Raw genomic sequence first — 26,329 nt, 5'->3', positions numbered from 1 at the left:
AGTCTCTCATGAAGAACTTTGTCAAAAACTTTCTGAAATCTAGATATACTACATCAACCAGCTTACTTTTATCCACATGTTTATTCACACCTTCAAAGAAGTCAAGCAAATTGGTGAGGAAAGACTCCCTTGGCTGAACCCATGCTGACTCTATCCTATTAAACTATGTTTGTCTACGAGTTCCATAATTCTTGGAGAAAAAGTCCATAGTTTGCTGCTTGCCCTGGAATCGGTAGCATGAAAGGATAAATTAGGCTCTTACCTACCAATTTTCTTTCTTTTAGTCCCTCCAGACCAGCACCAGAAGCAGATGTGTTTACGCTCCTCTGCTAGCAGGTAGAGACTAAGACATAATGACTTTTAGCAATAGTATCCACTATTAGGGAGTCAATTAATAGTATTCTGTGATGATTAAATAATAATAATCTTTATTATATCACAGCTCTATCTCAACTTACAAAATTATATGTTAAAAACAAATAATTTAATAACTCCAAAAACACACTGATTCAGTATCCAATAACGCTGGAAGAATTCTTAAGGCTAGATGTTAAGCCAAATCTTCTTAATACTCCTGCCATCAAATAATAAGAAGTGGCAGGGATGATATAAAGTCAAAAATGAAAATCAGCGTTAATTGGAATATTGTGCAACTAGTGCAATTTGTGTAAACAATTTTTGATGTGCAAAAAGTGCAATTAAAGTGCCTTGTACATATTGATTCAATGCCTGGCCCCCCGACCCGGGTTTCGTGTTCTTCGTCAGGAGGGGTCTAGGTTGAAAACACAAACTACAATTAAAAACATTTTTTGTTTAAAACCTATATATACTTAACTACATATCTGAATCAATCTAGTTCATACTTTTAATCTTACTATTCATATATCATTACAGTTCTGCTGAACATACCTGCACAGGCGAACTGGACCGGGAACACCATGTATATTGGTCAAACCAGTAGAAAAATTAAAACGCATATTATTGAACATCTTAGCAATATCCGCAGGGGCAGAGTATCCGCCCCCCTGGTAGATCATTGGGTGAAGGAGGATCACTCATTGCAAGATCTTAAGTACACAGTGTTAGTTCATATCACCCAATATGAAGGTGATATTTGTAAACTCTTATTACAAAAAGAACAACGGTTTATTTATAATTGGAACACGCTATCCCCTAATGGTTTAAATTCTGAGATCGAGTGGTTGAATATATAAGTATATGGTGGATATCCTCGGGTCTATCGTCGTTTCCGTTCCTATCTTTAGAGAGGTTCAGTTTGGTGGGTGTGTGAGCGTGTGTATATATATATCCGGGAGTTTAGGTTCATTCAGTCAGTTCCTGTTCCGGTGCCGTTCCCGGTCCAGTTCGCCTGTGCAGGTATGTTCAGCAGAACTGTAATGATATATGAATAGTAAGATTAAAAGTATGAACTAGATTGATTCAGATATGTAGTTAAGTATGGAGAAATTAGGTTCTTACCTGCTAATTTACTTTCTTTTAGCTTCTCCAGACCAGTAGAGGTTAATCTTTACAAATGGGTATATATCCAATCATGACCAGCAGGTGGAGACTGAAAACAAAACTGTGGGACAGTATATAATATACTCCCTTCTCTATTTACATCAGTCTGCCGAATGGCCAAGCAGAACCAAGAACTGGAAAACAGAAAGAAAACAATACTCCGAACAGGAGTAACAATTAACATACCCAAGTGCTGTTGGAAAATGCAGAGGAGAAATACCCGAAGGAAAAATGTCCCCACAGCTCGCCAGCTAAGCCAGCCGAGCCACAGCCGCTGTTCTTCAATTCTCCCCGGCCCTAGAAAAATACTAGAACCCGCAGCCAAAAACAAAAACTGCCAGCGAAACAGCCCCAACAACAACAACAGACAGACAGGGTGGGGACCTCTACTGGTCTGGAGAAGCTAAAAGAAAGTAAATTAGCAGGTAAGAACCTAATTTCTCCTTCTTTAGCACTCTCCAGACCAGTAGAGGTTAATCTTTACAAATGGGACATACCAAAGCAGTCCCTCTCACAGGCGGAACCCCCGAAGGGCCGATACCAGAACACGCTCACCGAACACCGCGTCCCAACGCGCCTGCACATCAACCCAATAATGTCTAACAAAGGAATGCAAGGAGGACCAAACTGCAGCCTTACAAATATCCACTGGAGGCACGAGCGATGACTCAGCCCAAGAAGCTGCCTGACCCCGAGTGGAATGAGCCTTGAGAAACTCCGGAACAGGCTTCTGTCTCAGAAGATAAGCGGAAGCAATCGTCTCCTTGATCCAGCGCGCAATAGTAGCCTTAGAAGCGCCAGCCCCCCGACGAGGACCCGCCAGAAGGACAAAGAGATGATCGGATTTCCGTAATTCCTGGGTCTGCTGCACATAAGAGCGGAGGACCCGACCGACATCCAACTTGCGCAGCTGCCGTTGCTCAGAAGAGCCCTCCCGACTACCCAAGACCGGGAGGACCACCGATTGATTGACATGAAAAGGAGAAACTACTTTCGGCAGAAAGGAAGGAACAGGCCGCAAGACAACCCGCTCCCTCGAAAATTCCAAGAAGGGAGCCCTACAAGAGAAAGCCTGAAGCTCAGAAACTCGCCTAGCGGAAGTAATGGCCACCAAAAAGACCGCCTTCAGAGTAAGGTCCTTCAAAGAACAGCCATCCAACGGCTCGAAAGGCGGGCGCACCAAAACAGAGAGAACCAGATTGAGATCCCAAGAGGGAACAGAGGGCCGTAGGGGAGGCCTGAGCAACTTGGCCGCCCGCAAAAAGCGTATCACATCAGGAATGGCCGACAAACGCTGACCTGTCACCAACCCTCGAAAAGCCGACAGGGCCGCAAGTTGAACCCGGAGAGAAGACCAAGCCAGGCCTCTATCCAGGCCATCCTGCAAGAACTCTAGAATGTTAGGCAGGGAAGCGCGAAAAGAGACCACTCCACGCGCCCGGCACCATCCCTCAAAGAGACGCCAAACCCGCACATAAGCCCGAGAGGTAGAAAGCCTCCGGGACCCCAAGAGTGTAGAGATCACCTTATCTGAATATCCCTTCTTACTAAGGCGACCCCTTTCAAGAGCCAAGCCGTAAGACAGAAGGGAGACGGGTCGAACATGGGAATGGGACCCTGCGTCAGAAGATCGTCCAAGAGAGGGAGAGGGAGAGGATCCGCCACCAGATGCCTCACTAGATCCGCATACCACGGACGTCGAGGCCAATCCGGAGCCACCAGAACCACCAGACCCGGATGGTGAACAATGCGAAGAAGTACTCTGCCCACTAATGGCCAAGGAGGGAACACATACAACAGCCCCTCCGTTGGCCACGGTTGGACCAGAGCATCCAGACCCTCGGCCAGACCGTCCCTGCGACGACTGAAGAAGCGGGGCACTTTGGCGTTGCCACTCGTGGCCATCAGGTCCATCAGGGGCTGCCCCCAAGCCTGCACTATCAACTGAAACGCCACGGCGCCGAGACACCACTCTCCTGGATCCAGGAAGTGACGACTGAGGAAGTCCGCCTGAACATTTTCTACCCCAGCTATGTGAGAGGCCGAAAGGTCCAGAAGATGAGACTCCGCCCAAACCATGAGCCGAGCCGCCTCCTGCACCACCTGAGTGCTCTTGGTGCCCCCCTGACGATTGACATAAGCCACCGCCGTGGCATTGTCCGACAGGACTCTGACCGACTTGCCCAACAAAAGGGAGTGGAAAGCTAACAGCGCCAGACGGACCGCTCTGGTCTCCAACACGTTGATCGATCAGGAGGCCTCCTCTGTGGACCAGGTGCCCTGAGCTGAGTGACCCAAACACTGAGCCCCCCAACCGAGGAGACTCGCATCCGTAAGGAGCACCGTCCACTGCGGAAGATCCAGACCCACCCCCTGAACCAGGTGAGGGGTCCGGAGCCACCAACGCAGACTGCAGCGCGCCATGCCTCGCAGGGGAACCGGAACATCCATCCCGTGCCTCTGGGGAGACCACCTCCGGAGCAGAGCATACTGGAGAGGACGCATGTGGGCCCGCGCCCACCTCACCACGTCCAGGGACGCCGCCATCGACCCCAAGACTTGGAGGAAATCTCGCGCCCGAGGACACCGGGACGCCAAAAGCAGGCGAATCTGAGATTGCAATTTGCTCACCCGGGCCTCTGGAAGGAAGACCTTCCCCAAGGAGGTGTCGAACAGAACCCCAAGGTACTCCAGACGCTGAGCCGGGACCAACCGGCTCTTGGAAAGGTTGACCACCCAGCCCAGCGACCGGAGAAACTCCACCACCCGAGCCGTAACCCGGGAGCTCTCCTGCAATGACTTTTCCCGAATCAACCAGTCGTCCAGGTAGGGGTGTACCAGGATGCCCTCCGACCGCAAGGCTGCCGCGACGACCACCATCACCTTGGTGAATGTCCGGGGAGCCGTGGCCAGACCAAAGGGAAGCGCACAGAACTGATAGTGCCGACCCAAGATCGCAAAGCGAAGGAAGCGCTGAGAGGCCCGAATGGGAACATGCAAGTAGGCCTCCGTCAGATCGAGAGAAGTGAGAAACTCCCCCGGCTGAACCGCCAGAATGACCGACCGCAGAGTTTCCATGCGGAAAGAGGGAATCTTGAGAGCCCTGTTGACCCCTTTCAAATCCAGGATGGGCCGAAAGGTCCCCTCCTTCTTGGGCACCACAAAGTAAATGGAGTACCTGCCGGTGCCCCACTCCGGAGGGGGCACCGGAACCACTGCCTTGAGATCTAGCAAGCGCTGAAGGGTCTGACGAAAAGCCTGTGTCTTCCAAGGAGTCTGACATGGAGAGGCGAGGAAAAGGTCCAGCAGAGAGCGGGCGAACTCCAGGGCATAACCGTCCCGCACCACCTCCAGGACCCACTGATCGGACGTGATCTCGGCCCATTTGGGGAAAAAGTCGCGCAGCCGGGCCCCCATCGGAACCAAAGGGGGCGCCGGCAAGGAGTCATTGTGCAGGACGGGAAGCGGGGGAACCAGCGGAGGGATTCCCTGCCCCCCGACGGGCCCCCCAACGGGCTGCGTGCGCTGGAAGAACCGACCCCGGGAAAACCCCGGAGCCTGGAAAGAAGCAGCCCCACGCCCAGGGCGATACTTGCGAAACTCCCGCAAACGCCCCCGGGCAGCGCCACCCCGAGACGCAGGGCGGGCACCGTGCTCAGGCAGACGGGGCACCTTCGAGTCCGTCAGAGTCTGAATCAACTTATCCAATTCCTCCCCAAACAAAAAAGACCCCCGAAAGGGAAATTTAGTAAGCTTAGCTTTGGACGCAGCATCCGCCGCCCAAGCGCGCAGCCACAAAATACGCCGCGCGGCCACGCCAAAGGCCATAGACTTAGCCGAGATCCGCAACAAGTCATAAAGAGCATCTGAGAGGAATGAGGCAGCCATCTCAATCTTCGCTACCTCCTGATCCACCAGAGACCAGTCATCAGACTCCCGATCCAGGACACGCTCAGCCCACCGAAACACGGCGCGTGCGACCAGCCCCCCACAAATAGCCGCCTGGACCCCAAAGGCAGAGACCTGAAAATTTTGCTTAAGGATGTTCTCCAACTTACGCTCCTCAGAGTCCCGCAAGGCAGAACCGCCCTCAACAGGCACGGTATGCCGCTTAGAAATCGCCAAGACCACCGCGTCAACAACTGGCGATGCTAAAGTAGCCCGATCCCCTTCTGGGATAGGATACAAACGAGCCATGCTGCGCGCCAAACGAAACGGCGCCTCCGGCGTTTTCCACTGTTCCAGTATAATATCCCGAATATCCTGATGCATAGGAAAAGAGCGGGAAACGGAACGGATCTCCCGTAACAGAGGGTCCCCCACACGCGGAGTCTCCGGCGGCGCATCCTCAAAACGCAACACCGAAGAAACCTGTTGAATCAGGTCCGGCAGCTCATCTCTCTGAAAAAGGCGCACCACGGACGCCTCTTCGCCGGAGGACGGGAAACCCGACAACCCGCCGCCAGGGCCGTCCCCTCGAGAGGGTCCTGGAAATCCTCTGAAAGGTCCAGGTCCTCATCCAGACCGATACGCTCCTCCGACCATAAATCCTCGTCCCACAACACCCGCGGACGCTTGGACAAGGGAGGAGGAGGAGGGAACGCCACAACAGACGAGAGAAGCAAAGCCGCAGGGAGCGCGGAGGAAACCTCACTCCCCGACACCCCCTGAGCGCATCCGGGACCCCCAGCCGCCTGAAAATAGGCTCTGCACAAGGAAAAAAAGAAATCAGGAGAAAAACCCCCCGAGGGTCCCAAGGGATTCCCTGCCACAGCAGGGGACCCGGCAGAAACCTGCCCCTGTTTTTCCAATACAGGGGGAAGGTCACCTGAGGTGGAAGACAAAATGGAGGGGCCAGACTGAGAAGATGGCGACTTTCCCGCCAAAAATGCTCCCTCCATAGCCTGTAGTGGCTGAGAAGCCTTAACAGTCCCAGCCGCTAAAACAGGCAAGTCGGCATCAGCTGTCAAAATATCAGCTGAGAGGGAATCCCCAACAACCCGACCGTCGGCGGCTCGGGGAATCCCTCCGTGGGCGGTTGGGGAAGACCGGGCTTCCCCACTGCTCCCAGCCGACTCGCGAGGCACCATCGGCGGGGAGCTCTGGGCGCCTGCAGCCGCTGCCGACGGAGCTCCTCCACCGCACCGGCCTGAACACCGCTTGCACAGGCCGGCCGCGAGTGCCTCGCGCCTGAAGCACAATGAGCACTTTTTCCCTTTAGAAGTGCTCATTGCTCCATACGCGACCTAGCTATAAAAAAGTGCCGGTTAGATGAAAAAATACAGTAAAATACAGTTTTCTTAAAGGGAAACAACCCTCCAGACCAGCACTACCTCAGGATTTTTTTTTTTTTTTTACAGAACAGACTCCACAGGCTCTCGAAGCAATATGCCTTGCTTGATTTAGGGGGCAAGGCTTACTGCTGAGGCTCCTCTAAAAAAATGTGGGGAGGTGGAGGAAGTGGGGGGAGGGACCCCGCTCGAGACCCGCCGGTCGGACGGACCCCCAAACAGGGCCCGCCCAAGCTCTGTCCGGCCAAAAACAGGGACTATAAACCCCCTAAACAAATTCCAACAGCCCTACCAAGGGAGATGGGTACAGATCACATCAACACCTGCTGGAGACTGAAAGAAGACTGAGGGAAATAGAGAAGGGAGTATAGTATATACTGTTCATATGTTGTTTTCAGTCTCCACCTGCTGGTCATGATTGGATATATACCCATTTGTAAAGATTAACCTCTACTGGTCTGGAGAGTGCTAAAGAAATATAGGTTTTAAACAAAAAAATGTTTTAATTGTAGTTTGTGTTTTCAACCTAGACCCCTTCTGACGAAGAACACGAAACCCGGGTCGGGGGGTCAGGCATTGAATCAATTTGTACAAGGCACTTTAATTGCACTTTTTGCACATCAAAAATTGTTTACACAAATTGCACTAGTTGCACAATATTCCAATTAACGCTGATTTTCATTTTTGACTTTATATCATCCCTGCCACTTCTTATTATTTGATGGCAGGAGTATTAAGAAGATTTGGCTTAACATCTAGCCTTAAGAATTCTTCCAGCGTTATTGGATACTGAATCAGTGTGTTTTTGGAGTTATTAAGTTATTTGTTTATAACATATAATTTTGTAAGTTGAGATAGAGCTGTAATATAATAAAGATTATTATTTTTAGCAATAGTGCAAATGTTCTGTGCAGTCCCATATACAATCAGTCTGATGAATAGCCAAGCAGCAACCAAATAAGAACTTAATAACTGTGAACTATAAACACCAACGCCACTCCCAGGAGAATATCAGGTAATTGGACAGGAAAAAGACTGTTGGATATTGATTAGAATAAGAACCTTCAAAAGCGTCCCCACAACTCACCAGCTAAGCCAGACGAACCAAACGTCGCTGCTCTCACTGAACTCCCCAACAACCCTGACAAAAAAATATACCGCAGGAAAAACCATACTCTTCGTGAAAAGACACCAAATAAAAACAACAGGGTGGGATCTTTGCCAGTCTGGAGGAACTAAAAGAAAGAAAATTAACAGGTAAGAACCTAATTTCTCCTTCTTTAGCATCCCTCCAGACCAACAGAGAAACAGATGTGATGTACCAAAGCAGTACCCATCATGGGTGGGACCACCAAAGGGCCGCCACAAGAATACACTCATTGAACACCGCATCCTGATGCGCCTGAACATCCACACGGTTGTGTCACACAAAGGAATGGAGAGAAGACTCAGCCCAAGAAGCTGCCTGCCACCAAGTGGAATGAGCTTTGAGAAAATCCGGAATAGACTTCTTTTGAAGAAGGTACGCTGAAGCGCTAGCCTCCTTGATCCAGCGCACAATCGTAACCTTGGAAGCACCATCCCCCTTATGAAGATCCACTAAGAGGACAAAAAGATGATTCTACAGACGGAACTCCTGGGTCCACTGAACATAAGCGAGAAGGACCCTACGGACATCCAATTTGCGCAATCGTCTCTGCTCCAAAGAGCCCTCCCGACTACCTAAGACCGGAAGGACAATGGACTGGTTGACATGAAAAGGCAAAACCACCTTCGGCAGAAAGGAGGGAACCGGCAACAGCACAATCCGCTCCATGGAAAACTCCAGGAATGGAGGCCTACAGGAAAAGGCCTGCAGTTTGGAAATGCACCTCACGGAAGTAATGGCCACCAGTAACACCGCCTTAAGAGTAAGGTCCTTCATCGTGCAGGAGCCGAGAGACTCAAAAGGAGGACGAACCAGCACAGAAAGAACCAGATTGAAATTCCAGGCCGGAACTGAAGGATGAACTGAAGACTGCAGCAATTTCATTGCTCTCAAGAATCGAATCACATCCGGAGAAGTTTAAGCAAATCCAACAGGCCCTACACTAAACCAAGGAAAAACTGCACAGGCTTCACTCCACCTGCTGAACAGACTGATTGTAGATGGGACTGCACAGCCCACTTATACTACAGCCAAAAGTCAATGTCTCAGTCTCCACCTGCTGGCAGAGGAGTGTAAACACATCCATTTCTGTGCCAGTCTGGAGGGATGCTAAAGAATGTTGCTGTTATTTGGGTTTCTGCCACATACTTGTGACCTGGCATTATTCAAATCAAAGCTAAAAGTCCATTTTCTGAGGCTGCTTTTAACTCCTAACTTCCATTCACTTGTAAGAAACACATTTTATCATTCCCTCTGCGAGAACTCTCTAACCCATATTTGTCCTGTTTGTGTGTGTAAGCTCTTCTAAGCAGGGATCATCTCTTAATGTACAGTGTTGTGTACATCTAGCAGTGCTATAGAAATGATAAGTAGTAGTAGTGGATTGGCCACTGTTGGAAAGAGCATACTGGATGGACCATTGGTTTGACCCAGTATGTTCTAATGAGCTGCACGATATATGTCAACCATCTACTTAGAAATAGAGAAGACACTGAAAATTCCAAGCTTCATGATACCCTTAAGAGGCAAATCACAGAAACTGCTTTCCTCCTTCGTCTCCATCTGCTGGTTGATGGACATAACCCAATGGTCTGGTAAGATACTAAGGAAATGTCATTCTGTAGCCAGTGGGCTAAGAAAGCCTTTGAAGCAGTCTTCAGAAAGCAATTTGTAATCTTCCGATAGCGAATGAGAACTTGATACACACCCAGATTGTGCAACAAGCTCTCCCTGCTGGTTGCCCTCCTTTAAGAATGTTGGTTCCATCCTACATTTACTGAAGAGGAACTCTCAGAAGTTGCCCTGCTTCTCTGTAGTCAATAGTAAACTTGTGTATGACCAGGACAAAGTCTGGGGAACCCTTCCCCCATCAAATCTGGGACCATGGCATAGAAGCCCCCTTCCTTTTCCCACTCTCAGGCACCAGTAAAAAGGGAAGGGTCTGGGAACTCCGAGACCAAGCTGAATCAACTCCTTCATACATGAGGCACAGAGGAGCAGCTCCAAAATTCAACTGCCTCTCAACAGCAGCGCGTGGCAGGCAGACGCCCCAAGACCACCTCTGGCTTCAAAGCTGGAGGAGGGGGAGAGAGGAAAAAGAGTAGAACATATAATGAAATGGTCCAGGGGTCAGACACTATCATCCTTAACCACCCTGTCAGTGAGGGCTCAAAAGGCACTTTGGCTCCCACTTCTTAAAGCCAGTTAACACCTTGGTCTGGAAGCTACAACTCTGCCAACCCCAACTCAAAAGCACACCTCAGCTAAGGTAGACAGCCCACAGATGGCAGCCTAAGGAGAGCTGATAGGAGTTCTACCAAGGAGACAGCCTAAAGACCATTATCTTGGGAGCCCCAGGACACGCTCATTCAGGGAAAAGTCCACCCCACCCCAGGAGCAGTCTCTTCCACCAGAAGACACAACCCAGAGGTCATTGCCTTAGGAGATGGGCTGGCCAACGTTCAACTTATAGACTGTGATGGACCCAGGGAGCCTCAATGTTTAGCTAGAATAGCATGCATTACCATCTGATGGAGGCAGAGAATACGGGAGTGTTTCTTCTAGGCACAGTACCTTATTGGCAGTAGTAGTTAAAAAATTGTGTTCTTTCTCTTCATTTGTTACAAAGTCACATAGACCTATTCATATGAATTGGTCTAGAACAGGGGTGCCCAAAACATCGATCGTGATCTACCGGTCGATCGCAAAGGCAATGCCGGTAGATTGCAGAGCCAGTGTTCCCCCATGGTCACTGTCTCACCTTTAAAGTAATTATGGCAGCCTTCAGAGCAAACCTAGCAGGTTGCCGTCAGTCTCCAAAGCACGTTCCCTCTGCTGCGGTCCTGCCTCTGACGTCAGAGGAGGTGCGAGACCACGGCAGAGGGAACGTGCTACAGAGGCTGATGGCAGCCTGCTAGGTTCACTCTGCAGGCTGCCATAATTAACTTTAAACTGTGGTAGTTAGGCCCAGAGGGAAGAACATAGGCGAAAACTGACAACCTCAATCCTGTTGGATGATCCAGTCTGAGGTCCCGACAGTCAATGTGGGCAGGAAGCAGCAGAGATAAGGCCCCGCATGTTGGGGTAAGGCTGTGCCTGTTGCGGTAAGGCTGTGCCTGTTGCGAGGGCCCTGGTGGGATGGGTGTTGCCTTAGAGATGTTGGATTGGGGGGTGGGGATGGAAGAGAGACAAAAGGACCTTGAGGAGGGGTGGGAAAGCAGACTTGAACCAAGGGGGAAGACAGGGCAGATGCTGGACTAGAGGGGGTAGAGAGCGGAAATAACCTGAACCGAGGAGAGAGAGAGGTCAGGCCCTGGGGATGGGGAAGACAAAGAGAGTGAGAAAGACAGAAAGACCTGGATCAAAGGTGGGAGGACTCAAAATGTTAGCAGAAGGAAGAGAGGGAGAAACCTGAAACAAAGGGGAGGCAGAAGAGAAGGGGTAGATGTTGGACTATGGGAGGTGCAGACAGAAGAGACAGAGGGGGAGAGACCCTGAGGAAGAACAGAGATACAAGATCATAACAGAGGAGGGAGACATGTTGCCAATAGGAGTGGAGGAGAGAGGAAGAAAAGTTGGACTCCTGGAGGGCCAGAGAGATATGTTGATTGGGGAATGGAATGAGGTCTGGAGGACAGAAGAGGTGCACTCGGTATATATATATATAAATAAATATGGGGGGTCTTTTACTAAGGTGTGCTAGCCGATTTAGCATGTGCTAATCCATAGAATATAATGGGCACATTAGCACTTAGTGCATGCTAAATCAGCTAGCATGCCTTAGTAAAAGAGGGGGTATATGTTTAGTATTTTTATTGTTGGTAGATCATTTTGACTTGATCATTTTAAAAGTAAGCTCGCAAGCCCAAAAAGTGTGGGCACCCCTGGTCTAGAAGGATGAGGAGGAAACAAGTCCACAAGGCTGTGTTGAAGGCCAGTCACAACTAAATATACAAACCATATCACCACCACTAGGTTGGTGCACACTGTTTCACCTTAGAAGAGCTCCATGTATGAATACGTTTCCAATGAGCTGGATCCTCAGGTTTCCAGAAAGAGATGGAGGACTCACAAGCTGTCACAATATGAAGCTCTCTGACACTGCTGCAAGCACTTTTCCACCAAACGCTGTTTACATCCACAGCAGGAGAGTCTGACGTAGTCTGCTGAGAGATTGAATGTAAATACTTGGACATAGGTCTCTTGGGGGATAATTTCAAAAAGCATTTTTTACATGTAAAACAAGAGTCTGATATTCAGACATTTAAATGGCTTGAATAGTGTCAGGAAAGGAGTTGGCGATTAAGTGATGATATTCAGCACTTTATAGCATAAGTTAGGCTGAATAAAAAGCAGTCCTATGTTATGTGGTTAAGAGCTGAATATTGCACTTTACCACATAAGTTTTAGTGGCCACATACAACCGGATATTCAATGTCAGTGCCTGGAAATGGCACAGTTTTGAATATCTGGGAACAGAGCTGGCAATGGGCATAAAAATGCTGATCACTACTGCTAAATACTGACTAGTGTAAGACTGTGCTTACTTTTAGGTGATTTTTGCATAGGTGTTCTCACAGCAATAGTTTGGGAAGAGTTATGTGTGCATTTTATAAAATACTAGCTGATGCCCTGGCGTTGCACTGGTATTTAATTATAGCAATAACACTGTAAATGGATTCAAATAAAGATACTTTATAGTGGTGAATGAAATTATTTTTTACAGCTTAATAAAAAATACAATATTTAAATTATAATGTGAAATATTTGACAAAATGAATACAATACAACTAACGCAAAACGTGATTATAAACAACAATTTTAGTTTCACCTCCTGGAGCAAGAACATATAAATTATTGGGTGAACCCACCCTTGAGCAAGCAACATAGAGTTGTGGGCCGCGAGACCCCCAGAACATATCACCCCAGGTAGTGAGGGATCTGCATACCAAGTTTCGTTCAAATCGGTCAAGCCGTTTTTGAATTACTGTGAGAATGGCAGCTTTTTACATTTTTTCCATTGACATGAATGGGTGAAATCTGATTGTTTGTAGCTCCGCCCACGTGTGCAGGTGGGCCGCGAGACCTCCAGAACATATCACCCCAGGTAGTGAGGGATCTGCATACCAAGTTTCGTTCAAATCGGTCAAGCCGTTTTTGAATTACTGTGAGAATGGCAGCTTTTTACATTTTTTCCATTGACATGAATGGGTGAAATCTGATTTTCTGTTTGTAGCTCCGCCCACGTGTGCAGGTGGGCCGCGAGACCCCCAGAACATATCATCCCAGGTAGTGAGGGATCTGCATACCAAGTTTCGTTCAAATCGGTCAAGCCGTTTTTGCGTGATCGCAGCACATACACACATACATACCTCCGATTTTATATATATAGATGTACCATGCATAAACACTGTCACGATTAGGCTGCTAACCACACTTCTGATATCTTAAAGTCCAAGTTTCTTAGTTTGGGAGTCCATGAAAAGATTTCATTTTAGAATTTAAGAAAAGAGTGAAAACACATCTCTCTCCCCCCCCTCCCTGGAGTACAGCACCTTGCTCAGCCAGCCAGCCTCCCTCCCCCTCCCAAGTCTACCATCTCTTTCTTCGGCCCCCCTCTTTTCATCTACCAGCTTTCAAAATCACGTCTGCAGTACTAATTCGCTGTTCAGGCTGACCCAAGGCCTTTCCTCAGCCAGGTGCTACCATAAACAGGAAGTTACATCAGAGGGGCAGGACCTGGTTGGCCCGGACAGGAAATTAGCACCACTGTTGTTGCTGCCAAGGTGATTTTGAAAGCTGGTAGGTTAGAGGAGGGGGGCAAAGGAAAAGTGGTGGACTCAGGAGGGGGAAGCTTCGGAAGCCGCAATGTGGGGGGTTTGGAGGGCCGCAAGGGGGAGGGGAATACAAACGTGTTACAGTCTATATTCCACAAAAGAAGAGATGGTTCAGATAGGCTGGAGTGAGCTTCGACGGCAACTCCAGTAGTTGTAACCTAAGGATAGTACTGGGTGGACTTTTACAGTTTATGACCCAGTAATATCAAAGAAAAAAAAAAAGATGATTTCATTTAATAATGGGGGAAGCCACTGCTTGTTCTTAGAGGTTGTGGTAAGAGCGGATAACGTAGCTTGTTTTAAGAAAAGCTTGGACAATTTCCTGGAGGAAAAGTCCATAGTCTTATTGAGAAAGACATGGGGGAAGCCACTGCTTGCCCTCGATCGGTAGCTTGGGATGTTGCTACTCTGGGAATTCCAAAATCTTGCTACTCTTTGGGGATTCTTTATGGAATGTCACTACTATTTGGGGTTCAGGAATCTTGCTAATCTTTGAGATTCTGGAATGTTGCTACTCCTTGGGTTTTGGCCAGGTACTAGGGATCTGGATTGGCCACCGTGAGAATTATCCTTTCCTTCATTAAAAGGCATTTCCCGTGCAGGAAAACTAGGGACCTCCCTCCCCTTCAGATTCACTGAGCTCTGGAACAACCTTACCTCCCCCCTCCGGATCCTGTGCTCTCTCCAACTCTTCCGCAAACATCTGAAAACCTGGCTTTTTTCAAAAATGTAATACCTACCCCATCTTTGGCATCCTAAGCCCCCCAAATATCCTTCTCACTATACCCTTTAACCTCATTGGAGTTCCTTTCTCTCTCAACTCTTGTAAACCGTGCCGAGCTAAACTAAACCTTAAGTTTGTATACCGCATCATCTCCACAGAAGTAGAGCTCGACACGGTTTACAGGAATTACAAAAGAAAGGAACTCCAATGGGAAGAAGAAGAGCTTGGTAAAAAGGGGAGAGAGAAGGGATTAAGTGTAGAGGAGAGGGAGGGAGTGGTTACATTTTAGAGAAAAGCCAAGTTTTCAAATGTTTTCTGAAGCGTTGGAGGGAGGACGCACTCCGGAGAGGGGCAGATAAGCTGTTCCACAGCTCAGTGATCTTGAAGAGGAGGGATGTTCCCAGTTTTCCTGTATGGGATATGCCTTTTAAAGAGGGGAATGATAGTATGAATTTCTGAGAGGATCTGGTGGAGTTGGGATTCGCGGAGAGCCAGGATAGTGGAAACAGGTGAGGAAGGATGCCGTGTAGAGACTTGAAGGTTAGGCAAGCGCATTTGTAGTGGACCCTGAGGAGAACTGGGAGCCAGTGAAGCTTAGATAGAAGCGGGGAGACGTGGTCAAATTTGCTTTTTGCGAAAATTAATTTAGCCGCGGTATTCTGAATCCGCTGGAGTCTGAGAAGACTTTTCTTTGTTAGGCTTAGGTAGATGGAGTTGCAGTAATCCAGTCTAGATAGAATAATGGATTGAACGAGGACAGCGAAGTGTTGTTGGTGGAAGCAGGATCTGACTTTCCTTAGCATGTGAAGGTTGAAAAAGCATTTTTTTACTAAGGAGTTGAGGTGATCGTTGAAGGACAGTGTAGAGTCAATGATGATTCCCAGAACTTTGCTTGAGTGCTCAAGTGGCAGTTTGGTGCCTGAGGATAGTGGGATGAGGGTGGGCAGCTGATCTAATTTTGGGCCTAGCCAAAGAAGTTTTGTTTTGGTCTCATTAAGTTTCATTTGAACGGTGAGAGCCCAGGATTGGAGGTTCGTTATACAAGAAGATATGTTGTCAGAGAGGTTGGTGAGGTTGGAGTCGGTCTCGAGGAGGACAAGAATGTCGTCGGCTCAACGATTGTGGAGATGATGTGGTATATAAACCTAAGGTTTAATTTAGTTTAGCTACTGGGCTTGATGGACCATTGGTCTGACCCAGTAAGGCTATTCTTATGTAACTATTAGGTAGACTGGGTGGACCATTCAAGTCTTTATCTGCTACTATGTTATAATACCAATAGATATAATATATAACCAAAAATATATTTATTCAATCAATGGAGATCCAGCACTGGAGTTATCTGCAGTATCCAAGATTTCCTAGCCTTACTTCAGGAGAAGAACTGAACCAGGGCAGGATTTCAGCATTTGTGGGTCCACTCAGACACACCTGTAACATAGAGATCAGCTGGAGACTGCTTTCCTTCCCCTCTTCAAGGATGTCACATAAACTGGATACAGATTCCACCCTCCCTTTGTTCTGGGAAGAAAAATGAATTTGAACACATTACATTCTGGGATACTAAAGAGTAATTCTGATTGCAATTGGTAAAATGTGCTCCTACCTGTTCATTTCCCTTTCTTTAGTCCAGTCACACCAGTCTTAGCAGGTGGGATTGTGTTCCTTTTCCTACCAGCAGGATGGAGATAAACAACTGGAACTTACAGTACATCACTGAGATATAGGCTGGTGATCACCTGAAACATTCCAATATGCCACTGTCAAAGCAGCATAAGGTCCTGCGAGCCATTCCAAAACCGCCTCTACCACTGCAGGCTAATGAAATTAAACAATTAACCTCTAACTGAAACTTACGTACATGCTGAGAGAAAAGCAGAGCTCCCAGGGAATACCCAGGCTACAGTCTTTCATAGTGGATCCCAAACTTTTGTGTGGCTGGACTAAAAGGAAACAAAATTAATAGGTATGATTACATTTCACTGTCCTTAGCATCCCAGCCACACCAGTCTGGACAAGCGGGATATATCTAAATTGAATCTCAAAGGGAGGGGGAAAACAAGGATCCCTGGATCACTGCCCTGTCGAAGGCAGACTGGTCTCTAGCTAGAAAACTAGAGAATGACATGGTGGTAGAATTCATCACCATTCCCGTCCCCACGGATAACTACGGGAAACTATCCCATGTCATTCTTTAATGTCCGTCTCAACCTGAGTCCTTCTACACCAGCATTCTTCAATGCAAGGCTTGAGGGTCAGTGGCTGGAAACCATCCCTTGTCATTCTTTAGTATCTATCTCAACCTCAGTCCTACACCAGCATTCTTTAATGCAAGGCTTGAGGGTCAGTGGTTGTGCCCATTCATACCCTTAAAGAATGACATGGGGATGGTTTCCTGTGGACGGGAACAGTGATGAATTCTGTCATCATGTCATTCTCTAGACATCAAGTCTAATACTTCACAAAGGAGTGCAGAGATGACCAACTGGCTAATCTATAAATATCTTCAGGTGAAACTGTGTGGGTCTCTATCCATGAGATGCCTATGCCCAGGTAGAATGGGCTCCTTGGAACTGCTTTAATCTGACAGACGTACATTGCCTCACTAGCTTTCTTGATTCAACTCATTAGGGTTGTCTTGGAAGCCACCAGATCCTTGTGTGGCCCATGGAACAGTGCAAACAAATGGTCTGAGAGACAGAAATCATTTGTTTCCTGCAAATAGTGGAGCAATACTATTTGTACATCTAGTTTATGAAGCTTTCTGGACTGAATACCCATTCCCTGGTCCTTGAACAGAGGGAGGCAAACCTCCTGATTAACATGGAATGGGGAAATAACAATCAACGGAAAGGCCAAGACTGTATGGATTGAGATGGACTTGTCTGAAGTTCAGACAAGTCAACAAAACAAGTGCTGAATATGGATCCCAAAAAGAAAGATCCTGTAACTCTAAAACAGAGTTTCTCAACACGGGGTACACGGCACTGCACAGGTCTCCCGCCCCCCTTTTTCCTTGTCACCACTGCCGCCGCAAGGAATTCCATGCCATCCTTCCTGCCCACCCCCCTCCACCAAAGCACCGCCGCTGGGGATCCCATGCCCTCCTTCCTGCATTCCCCCCTTCTGCCAAAGTCAAACCAAAGAGGCTTCCCTCCGAAGTCAGAGCTGACATCAGAGGGAAGCCTTTCGGGTCAGGAGGAGATCTCAGTTACCTCCCTTCAGGGCTGCTCCTTGCAGCCTTCAGCTACACAGGGACGCGTCACGGGCAGCTACTTTTGTACGCTGAACGTAGCTGACCCAGAGGGAAGACTTGTGGGTCAGCCACGTGCAGCATGTAAGAGCCACTGCCCACAACATGTCCCTGTGCTGTTGAGGCAGGAAGGAGCAGCCCAATTGGACAGCCCTAAAGGGAGCAAGCACGTTGTAGCAAATAAGTGAGAGAAGGAACATGATCATGGGACAAAGGGAGAAAAGAGGGGGGAATTTGGGGCAAAGGGTGGAAGGCAGGGAGGGGGGCATGAACTTGGGGCACGGAAGGAAGGGGGGCATGAACTCGGGAGGAAGGAAGTGTTAACGGGAGAATTGTTGGGCATGAGTGTATGAGTGAGAGGGAAAGAGTTGGTGCACATGGGGAAAGGAAAATTGTTGGGCATAGAGAGAGTATTCAGGTAGAGATGCATGGGGAAGAAAAGGATGAGAGGGAGAAATGTTGGATATGGTGGTGGAGAGGAAACAGAGGGACAGATTGAAGGGGATGCAAGGAGGAGGAATGTTGGACATAGTGATGGAGGGAGAGATGTGGCATGGTGCTGGAGAGGGGTGATAGAAGGAGAAATGGGCATGGGGCTGGTGGGCAGTGGTGAAAAATGCTGCACATGATCTGGGGGATGAGAGAGGAAGAAATGTTGGATGTGGCAGTAGAATGAGTAGGAGAGATGCACCCTGGATCTCTCTCTCTCTCTTTCCCCACTCCCTTTGCAGCAAGGGAGGGAATGAGAGGACAGTGAGAGAAAGACATGTTGCCAATGGGGGTGGAGGAGAGAGGAAGAAAAGTTGGACTACATTTGTCTATTTTTCTATAGTTGTTACTGAGGTGATATTGCATATTTTAACATCATCTGCCTTGACCTCTTCGGAAAAAAAACACAAATATAAATGATAAAATTTTCTCTGCGTACAGTGTGCTTTGTGGTTTTTTTAAATTTTGTTGTTACCTTTATGTATTAAGATTATATTGTGTGTATATGAAAAATGAATAGAAAAAATTGCATTAGTACTATTATTATGGGTGTGGGGTCTGGGGCGGGGGTACTCGGTTGATATTTGTTAGACTTAGGGGGTAATTGGCTTGAAGAAGTTGAGAAACACTGCTCTAAAATCCTATGTGCCAAGGGAACTGCAAACAGGAAAACTGTCTTCAGTGTAAGATCTTTAAGAGACCACCTTCAAAGGGTGGGCCTACAAGAGCATACAGCATAAGGTTCAAGTCCCAAGAAGGGAGAGAAGAATGAACCAGGGGCAGCCACAACTATGACACATCCTTTGAAAACTGCAAGATGCAAGGCTGTGACAATGGGGGAAAGGCCAACAATTTTCCTTCTGTAATAGGCAAGTGCAGCTACATGAACATTCAGGGAACCATGCTGAAATCCTTCCTGCAAGAAATCTAGAAAAGCCACAGCCACTTGGCATGGAGAAAGAGAGTGTTCTTCACACCAGTGTTCAAAGATCTTTGAGACCCAAACATAGGAAAGTCCTTAGAAAAGTGTAAGTCATTGAGGCCAAGAGCAATCGCTTTTCAAGGGCCAAACTTTAAGTCATCTCCACTGCCCCCTATCAGAGCAGATCCCAACTCCCCAGTTTCCATATCAAAGCCTCCAAGACCAGTCTGTAGCCATCAGGAGGATCAACAAGGGGGGGCTGGGTCACTCTGAGCAGCACTTGCACTATAAGGGGTCAAGGGGGAAATATGTAGCACAGCTCCTGCCAGGGCCACTTTAGCACCAGGGTACTGATGCTATCTGATATGGCCTTCTTTCTGCAACTGGAGAGCCACCATCAGATTAAACACTGGCCTCCCCCACCTGTCCTTTGTGAGTTTAAAGGCCACCAGACTCAACTCCCACTTTCTTGGGGTCCAGAGTTGCCTCACTGAGGAAGGAAGAATGTTGCTACTCTTTGGGTTTCTGCCCAGGTACTTGTGACCTGGATTGGCCACTGTTGGAAACAGGACACTGGGCTACATGGACTATTGGTCTGATTCAGTATGGCTATTCCTATGTTCTTATGTAAGTCTGTTTGGAATGTCTTCCTGGATGGCAATAACAACCATCAACAGTACCAGAAGGTGGTTCTCCACATAATTATATAGCATTAATGCCTTCTACACTACTGCTTAGCTTCCCCTGCCCGTTTGTTCACTAATATACACCACTGCCATAGCATCGTCTGACTTGCTCCGCTTTGTAGAATGGAGGACACCAGGAGTGCATGCCTGACCAGAACAAAGGCCTTGTGACATCTTTGAGCCATGGTGAGCCCCCAATCCCATAGCACCACAATCCACTCAAAAGTTCAAGGGAACTCCACTCAAATGATCTGTACAAATCCCACCTTTGGGAAGGAATCAAATGTCTCTTTGCCCAGTTCACTACCCAGCTCAGGATGTAGAAACGCAGGTAGCTCTTGTGAGTTATTCAGATGGGAATGTGAAAGTAGGCCTCAGTTACAGTAGATCTAGAGAGATAAGAAACTCACTTTGTCAAACAGAGGTGAAGACTGAAAGCAATGTCTCCATCTGGAACCACAGCAGTTGATGCCCTTGAGGTCCAGAAAGCACCTAAAAGAATCCCCTTTCTTTGGCACCACAAAATAGATAGACTAGCATCCTCTGCCCTGTTCTGCAGGAGGGACAGAACAGGAACAAATGACAAAGTGCGTCAGCAACCACACTTGCCATAGTCCTGATTCACCACCTCCAACACCTATTGGTCTGAGGCGATGTTGGCCCACTTGAGCCAATGAGGGATCCGGTGCAACTTCGCTGTGTTCCTTTGGCAACACAGGCTTCACCAAAGGTATCTTAGTTCCTAAGTCTTCTAGGACCTCTAAAGACTCTCCCTTAGTCTGTCTCCCTGCTTTAGACAAAGCTGTTGTGCTGTGCTGGTTCTACCAGAAGCACCTGCTCCTGTCAAGTAAGTCTTACCCAGACCCACTTGTGGATATCCTAGCTAGGAGGTCTTTTTGCACATATTTGAGAGGTGCAGTAGATGAGATTCCCCATGACCCCAAATAGTGAAACAGACGTAATAGTAGGAGACTGGAAAGGAAATGGGAAAAGGTCAAGTCAGACCATAACAAACTCTGCTGGAAAAATGCACAATCTTACTATAAGATTACTAAAAAAGAATTATTTTGAAAAACTGATAGGAGAAGTTGATGCAAATAAAATATATATATATATTTTTGGTGGTTGATAGCTTATTTGATTCATGAAAGGTCACAACAACATTCCTTGGTACCTCACCTACTGCCTTACAACTGAGAGCTAATTTTAAAAGTAATGTTACCAATATTAGATCACAATTTAAGAACACAACAGTGCAACCAATATTGACATTTCCCATTGATGGAAGTGCAATCCGAATGGATACGATTTAGGCCAATTTTCATCCTGTGAAATGGTCAGAGTTGAATCAATTGAATAATAAATCTTCACAGTTACTTTGTCAATTAGATAACTGTCCAACACAATTTATGAGATCTACCCCGGTAAGTTTTAGTCTCCAGATGTTTGAATGGATTAAAAATTCCTTGCCCTCGGGTTCCTTTCCAGCCACCTTAGGAAAGGAATGGAATGGAGCTCCTCTCCTAAGAGGAAAGGCTAAAGTAGTAAGGGCTCTTCAATTCTGAATATGACTGAGGGGACATATGATGGAAGTCTACAAAATCCTGAGTTGTGTAGAATGAGTAAAAGTGAACTGATTTTTCACTTTCAAAAAGTACAAAGACTGGGAGACATTCAATGAAATTATATAGAACTACAGCTCTCCCTTCATATTTGCAGGAGTTAAGAGGCACAGCTCCCATATTAAAAAATTGTGAATAACTTTAGGGCCCCCACCCTGACTCCTGGACCCCTCTATAGCTTGCCTTTAAAGCCCTGGTGGTCTAGTGATGAAGCAAGGTGGGAGCAATCTTCCTACGATCCTGCCACGTACAGATCCGCTATCAAAAATGGCTACCTCAAGTTCCCATGTCGGTCTCGCGAGACCACAGGAACTCACCAGACCGATGTGGGAACTTGAGGGAGCCATTTTTGATAGTGGATCTACACAGGGAAGGAGTATAGAAGATCGCTCCTGCCCCACTTCACCACCACTTCCTGGCTGGCCCGGAACTTCCTCTCCGACGTTAAAATTGACGTTGTGTGGCGAGAGTTGGTCGGCCCCACGGGGAAGGGAAGCATGGAGAGCTCAGAACTCGGCAGCGGCCTGTTCCCCAATGGCGGCAGTGGCAGCCTATTCTTCTGCGGCGGTGGCAGCATGCTCCCCAATGGTGGTGGCTTGGGGGAGGGCAGGGAGAAAGAAAGAAAGAGGGAGTCAGGGAGAAAAAAAGAAAGAAGGGAGACGGGAGACAGAAAGAAAGAAAGAAAGAAAGAAAGGGGGCATGGAGAGAGAAAGAAATAAGGGGACAGGGTGAAAAAAAAGAAAAAATTAGGGGAGGGAATGAGGTCTGGAGGAGAGGAAGAATACAGGAGGCTGAAAGAAGGGAAGAAATATTGGATGCACAGTCAGAAGAATAAAGTGCAACCAGAGACTGATGAAATTACTAAACAAAGGTAAGAAAAATTATTTTATTTTCAATTTAGTGATCAAAATGTGTCCGTTTTGAGAATTTATATCTGCTGTCTATATTTTGCACTATGGCCCCCTTTTACTAAACCGCAATAGCGGTTTTTAGCGCAGGGAGCCTATGAGCATCGAGAGCAGCGTAGGGCATTCAGCGCAGCTAAAAAACGTTATCGCAGTTTAGTAAAAAGGGAGGGGGTATATTTGTCTATTTTTGTATAGTTGTTACTGAGGTGACATTGCATAAAGACATTTGCCTTGACCTCTTTGAAAACCCGTGGAATATAAATGATAATTAACATTTTCTCTGCGTACAGTGTGTGCTTTGTGTTTTTTTATTTTATTGTTGGTAGATCATTTTGACTTGGCCACGAAAGTAAGGGGGAGGGAGGGGAGCTGCTGAAAGACATCTAGTAATCCTTGCAGGCTTGACTGTGCAGGGAATTATTTTTGTAAAATCATGTTTTGTTATGTGACTGGCATTATTTAGACTTTAATTTCTATGAACGAATAGAATGAAAATGATATAAAATTGCTTGCTTCTTTTTATGTGCGTGCGCTGAAGGGAAGTGGAGAGAGAGTGGGTTGAGGACGCTGAAGGGAAATGGGGAAGAGAGAGTGGGGAGAAGATGCCGATTTATAAATTGACAATTGTACAGAATATTGTTTCTTTTTATACTTTAATATAATAAGTTCAGTATAAAACTATTCAAGGCTTGTGTGGATGGGATCAGGTGGTTTGCAGGGATGGGGACCGAGCTCATGGCGGCGGGGCAGGGACGGAGACAAATTTTTTCCCCGTGTTATTCTCTAGGCCCTGCCACGAATCGATTTCGACTATGTGCGGGCGAGCTGTGTGTCAGTTGGGTTGACGTAGCCATCGTAGCGCAAGCGGGCACAGGGAATGGCTCTCAAAAAAAAAAATCTTAATCGTTGTACTGCTGATTTTGGCTCTTTTGACTAATGAATTTGCCTACCACTGGTGTAGGTGGAATATAAGAAATGGATAAAGTCTGAATATCACTAGTGGGGAACTTGTAAGTGTTAGTTGGGGGCTATAGAGCCTTAACATTGAGCATGACTGGGCCAGCTGTTGAACCTGGTTGGGGTAGGAGTGAGGTCGTTAAACTAGATCAAAAGACCTTTGTATAGGGGAGCCAGGTCTAGGAATAGCATCAGCCAGAACACCTTTACCAGAAATATCAAAACATTCCACGAGTGTCACCAAGTTTCAGCTCTCTATCTTCATCCCAGTTGTCCAGAATGATGTAGATAGGATGCTAAGGAAACTCTTTTAGCATGGATTTAAAACCTTGCATTCTTGGGAGGATACACAGCAGTTTTCACAAGAATGTTAGTGAGAAGGAAGAAAGGAATACACCTAGGAAGGACAACAAGTGGAATGAAAGATGCATACAGGATTTTTTTTTTTTTCTTTTTTAAGAGACTGAGGAAGGAGTGTATGACAAGTGACATTTTCCCCAGGTAAATCTTGGAGAATTTTTAAAATCCCTCTTAACTGTGATATAATTGATAATACATACAAAATAACAACATTATTTAAATTATATACTGGGAATCTGTTTGGATCTCTTTAGAGTTTTGACCCGCAATTGCCAGCAATTCCAGCAGAGACTACTTGATACGTAAATGAGCAGAGAACAACGTACCTCTCTGGTGCCTCTGCTGCAGCACTCCTTGGAATGTGGCTCACTCTGGCCCACCAAGGCTTGGCATGCTTGCGAATGTACCTTAGTTTCACATGTTCTCCTGGCTTCAGGCACACAGGTAGCGTTCTCTGTGCTCATCATGTCAGACACACAGCTCTTTATGTCTGATGTAGCAGCCAGTAAAATACTTGTGGGATCCCTCATTTGGCCGATGTCTGTATTGAGTTTTATGCGGGAATCAGGCAAAATCTGAAGCTCTTGTCTGCAAGATGCAACCTGTGAAACTTTGTTGGGATCCTGCAGAGGGGCTGCTGGAGTTAAGCCCAGGATGGGAAAAGCAGCTGTGTGTGTGTCTACAGGAGGCTGAGTAACAGCATGATACAAGGAGATGGTGTAGGCAGGAGTTGAGAGGAGGGCAGATGAAGAAAACTCCTTAGCTAGAGACTGTTCTAGAGGCCCATGGCTCTCTGCGTTAGATGCCCGAGACAATGAATTGCCACATGCTGCCAGAACACCATCTTCTTGCTTTTTACTTTTAGCATTACTAGCAGGAACAGAAGCAATGGCATAAGGTCCAGTAGTCTGATGCTCATCCTTGAACAGCACAGCAACACAGGGCTCTACGTGTGGCAGCAGCGGGGATTTCAGTTTTTCAAGTTTCAAGAAACCAAATTCATCATCTGGTAGCTGGAAATCTGTGATGTCCAAGCATTTCATTGAGCCAAGCATTTCATTGTGCAAATGGAAAGGAAAATTTGAGACACTCTGAATACCAGCAATGCTATCAGAAGAGATATGGGTCTTTTGTGCACGGTCATCTCTCTTACCTAAAAACAACAAAATAATAAGTAAAAAATATATTTTATCTATGATAAACTGCTATGTTGATCTTTTGATTGAAAAATGGTATATCAAGAGTCAAAAAATTAAATTCTGTGAGCAAGTCAGGAAACCAAACTTAAGGAAGAAAAATATTTCTCTAGCAATGAGCATGGAAATCTGGTACTTAACTTTTAGGGAGGGGAGGTTATAAGACACAAAACCTCCTCTCATAAGAGCTTTGGCTTGATGATGTTGGGTATATGGGATGAGGAGGGGTTATTTTTCACTTGTAAAGTAAATAGGGAAATCTATTTGTCAGTGGAACGATGTATCTGCTGTGTATGTTTTATCCATTTCAATAAAAATGTTTTTAGTTAAAAAAAACCAAGGGGTACTGGGGAGATGTATTATAATTACAGTCGGGGTTGGCTTTGTACTTTATGGATGATTTTACATGTGTTTTGTTTGTCACCTTGAAAAACACAATCAAAACCTGGATGTTCACTTCTAGATTCATAGCAGGGATTTCAGCCTTTTACTTTCCTGGCTTCCTCTGTTATAACCATATGTTCTATTACCAAGGCTAGTCTTCCCTGACCCAGGCCCAATCACACTCTTTCCCCTCAGCTAGCTCTCTCCATGTTTATCTGTCTTCAAACCAGTCCCCTACCTCCCCCCCCCCCCATTACCACCATTGCCTCTCTCTCTTTTTCCCAGCCATGTCATTATCCCCATTTGTTTGCATCTCTCCCCTCCCCACCTAGTGCTACTGTACTGCTATTTCTGATCCTGTGGTCTGCAGCTGGTCTTGTAGGCACTACATCTCCTACTTGAAGATTCTGTTGTCGGGTAGTGCAATTTGGAACACCTTGCCTGTGGAGTTAGGACTTATCTAGTTTTTCAATGCTTTTTAAAGACATCTAACTGATTTTTTTCATTTTTTTTCTTCTTATGGTTTGGTTTATATTTGTATCCTGCATATAACCTTTCTGTAATCTGCTTTGGACCCAAGGGGAGTTGGCAGAATTGCAATGCCATCTACTTAAGCCTATCAAAAAAAAGTCTTCAAAGACTCCAGCTAATCCAGAATACTGCAGCCAAGTTGATCTTTGGAAAACACAAGTCTGACCATGTCTCCCCACTCCTAGCCAAACTTCACTGGCTCCCAGTGATTTCCAGAATCCATTTCAAATGCTCCTGCCTGGCTTTTAAGATCATTCACGGCATCCTTCCTCCCTTAATCCCACTATCTTATAACTCCTCGAGTCCTGACTCTACCAGACTCACCCAAAGGTATAAATTATCCTTCCCCTCTCTACACGGTATTTGCTATGTAGGCAAACTGGGAAAATCCCTTCTCTTCAGAATCACAGGTCTTTGGAACGACCTTACTACCCTCCTGCGGAACCTGGGCTCCCTCCAATTATTCCGCAAGCAACTGAAAACCTGGCTTTTCACTAAAAT

The 26,329-nt window shown here is 46.7% G+C and overlaps 1 protein-coding gene across 8 annotated transcripts in view; it reads right to left on the bottom strand.

The window, feature by feature from the left end:
* Window positions 1-26,329, bottom strand: part of PALB2 (partner and localizer of BRCA2) — a 122,850-nt gene that overhangs the window by 79,189 nt on the left and 17,332 nt on the right. For 6 of the 8 annotated variants that reach the window (XR_004536436.1, XR_004536437.1, XM_033914138.1 and 3 more), the window contains exons 5-7: window positions 24,044-24,870; window positions 15,952-16,041; window positions 11,955-12,125 (exon numbers count right to left, since the gene is read on the bottom strand). Coding sequence is in view for 6 of the 8 variants with exons in the window: in XM_033914138.1 (XP_033770029.1) it covers window positions 11,955-12,125; window positions 15,952-16,041; window positions 24,044-24,870 (1,088 nt within the window). In the remaining 2 variants the exon portion in view is untranslated. The remainder of the gene's footprint in view (window positions 1-11,954; window positions 12,126-15,951; window positions 16,042-24,043; window positions 24,871-26,329) is intronic. The other 2 variants (XM_033914136.1, XM_033914137.1) reach the window with 2 other exon arrangements.

The sequence above is a fragment of the Geotrypetes seraphini genome, chromosome 11, assembly GCF_902459505.1.
Source record: "Geotrypetes seraphini chromosome 11, aGeoSer1.1, whole genome shotgun sequence".
Taxonomy (NCBI): domain Eukaryota; kingdom Metazoa; phylum Chordata; class Amphibia; order Gymnophiona; family Dermophiidae; genus Geotrypetes; species Geotrypetes seraphini.
This window is presented reverse-complemented; position numbering and strand designations above follow the sequence as displayed.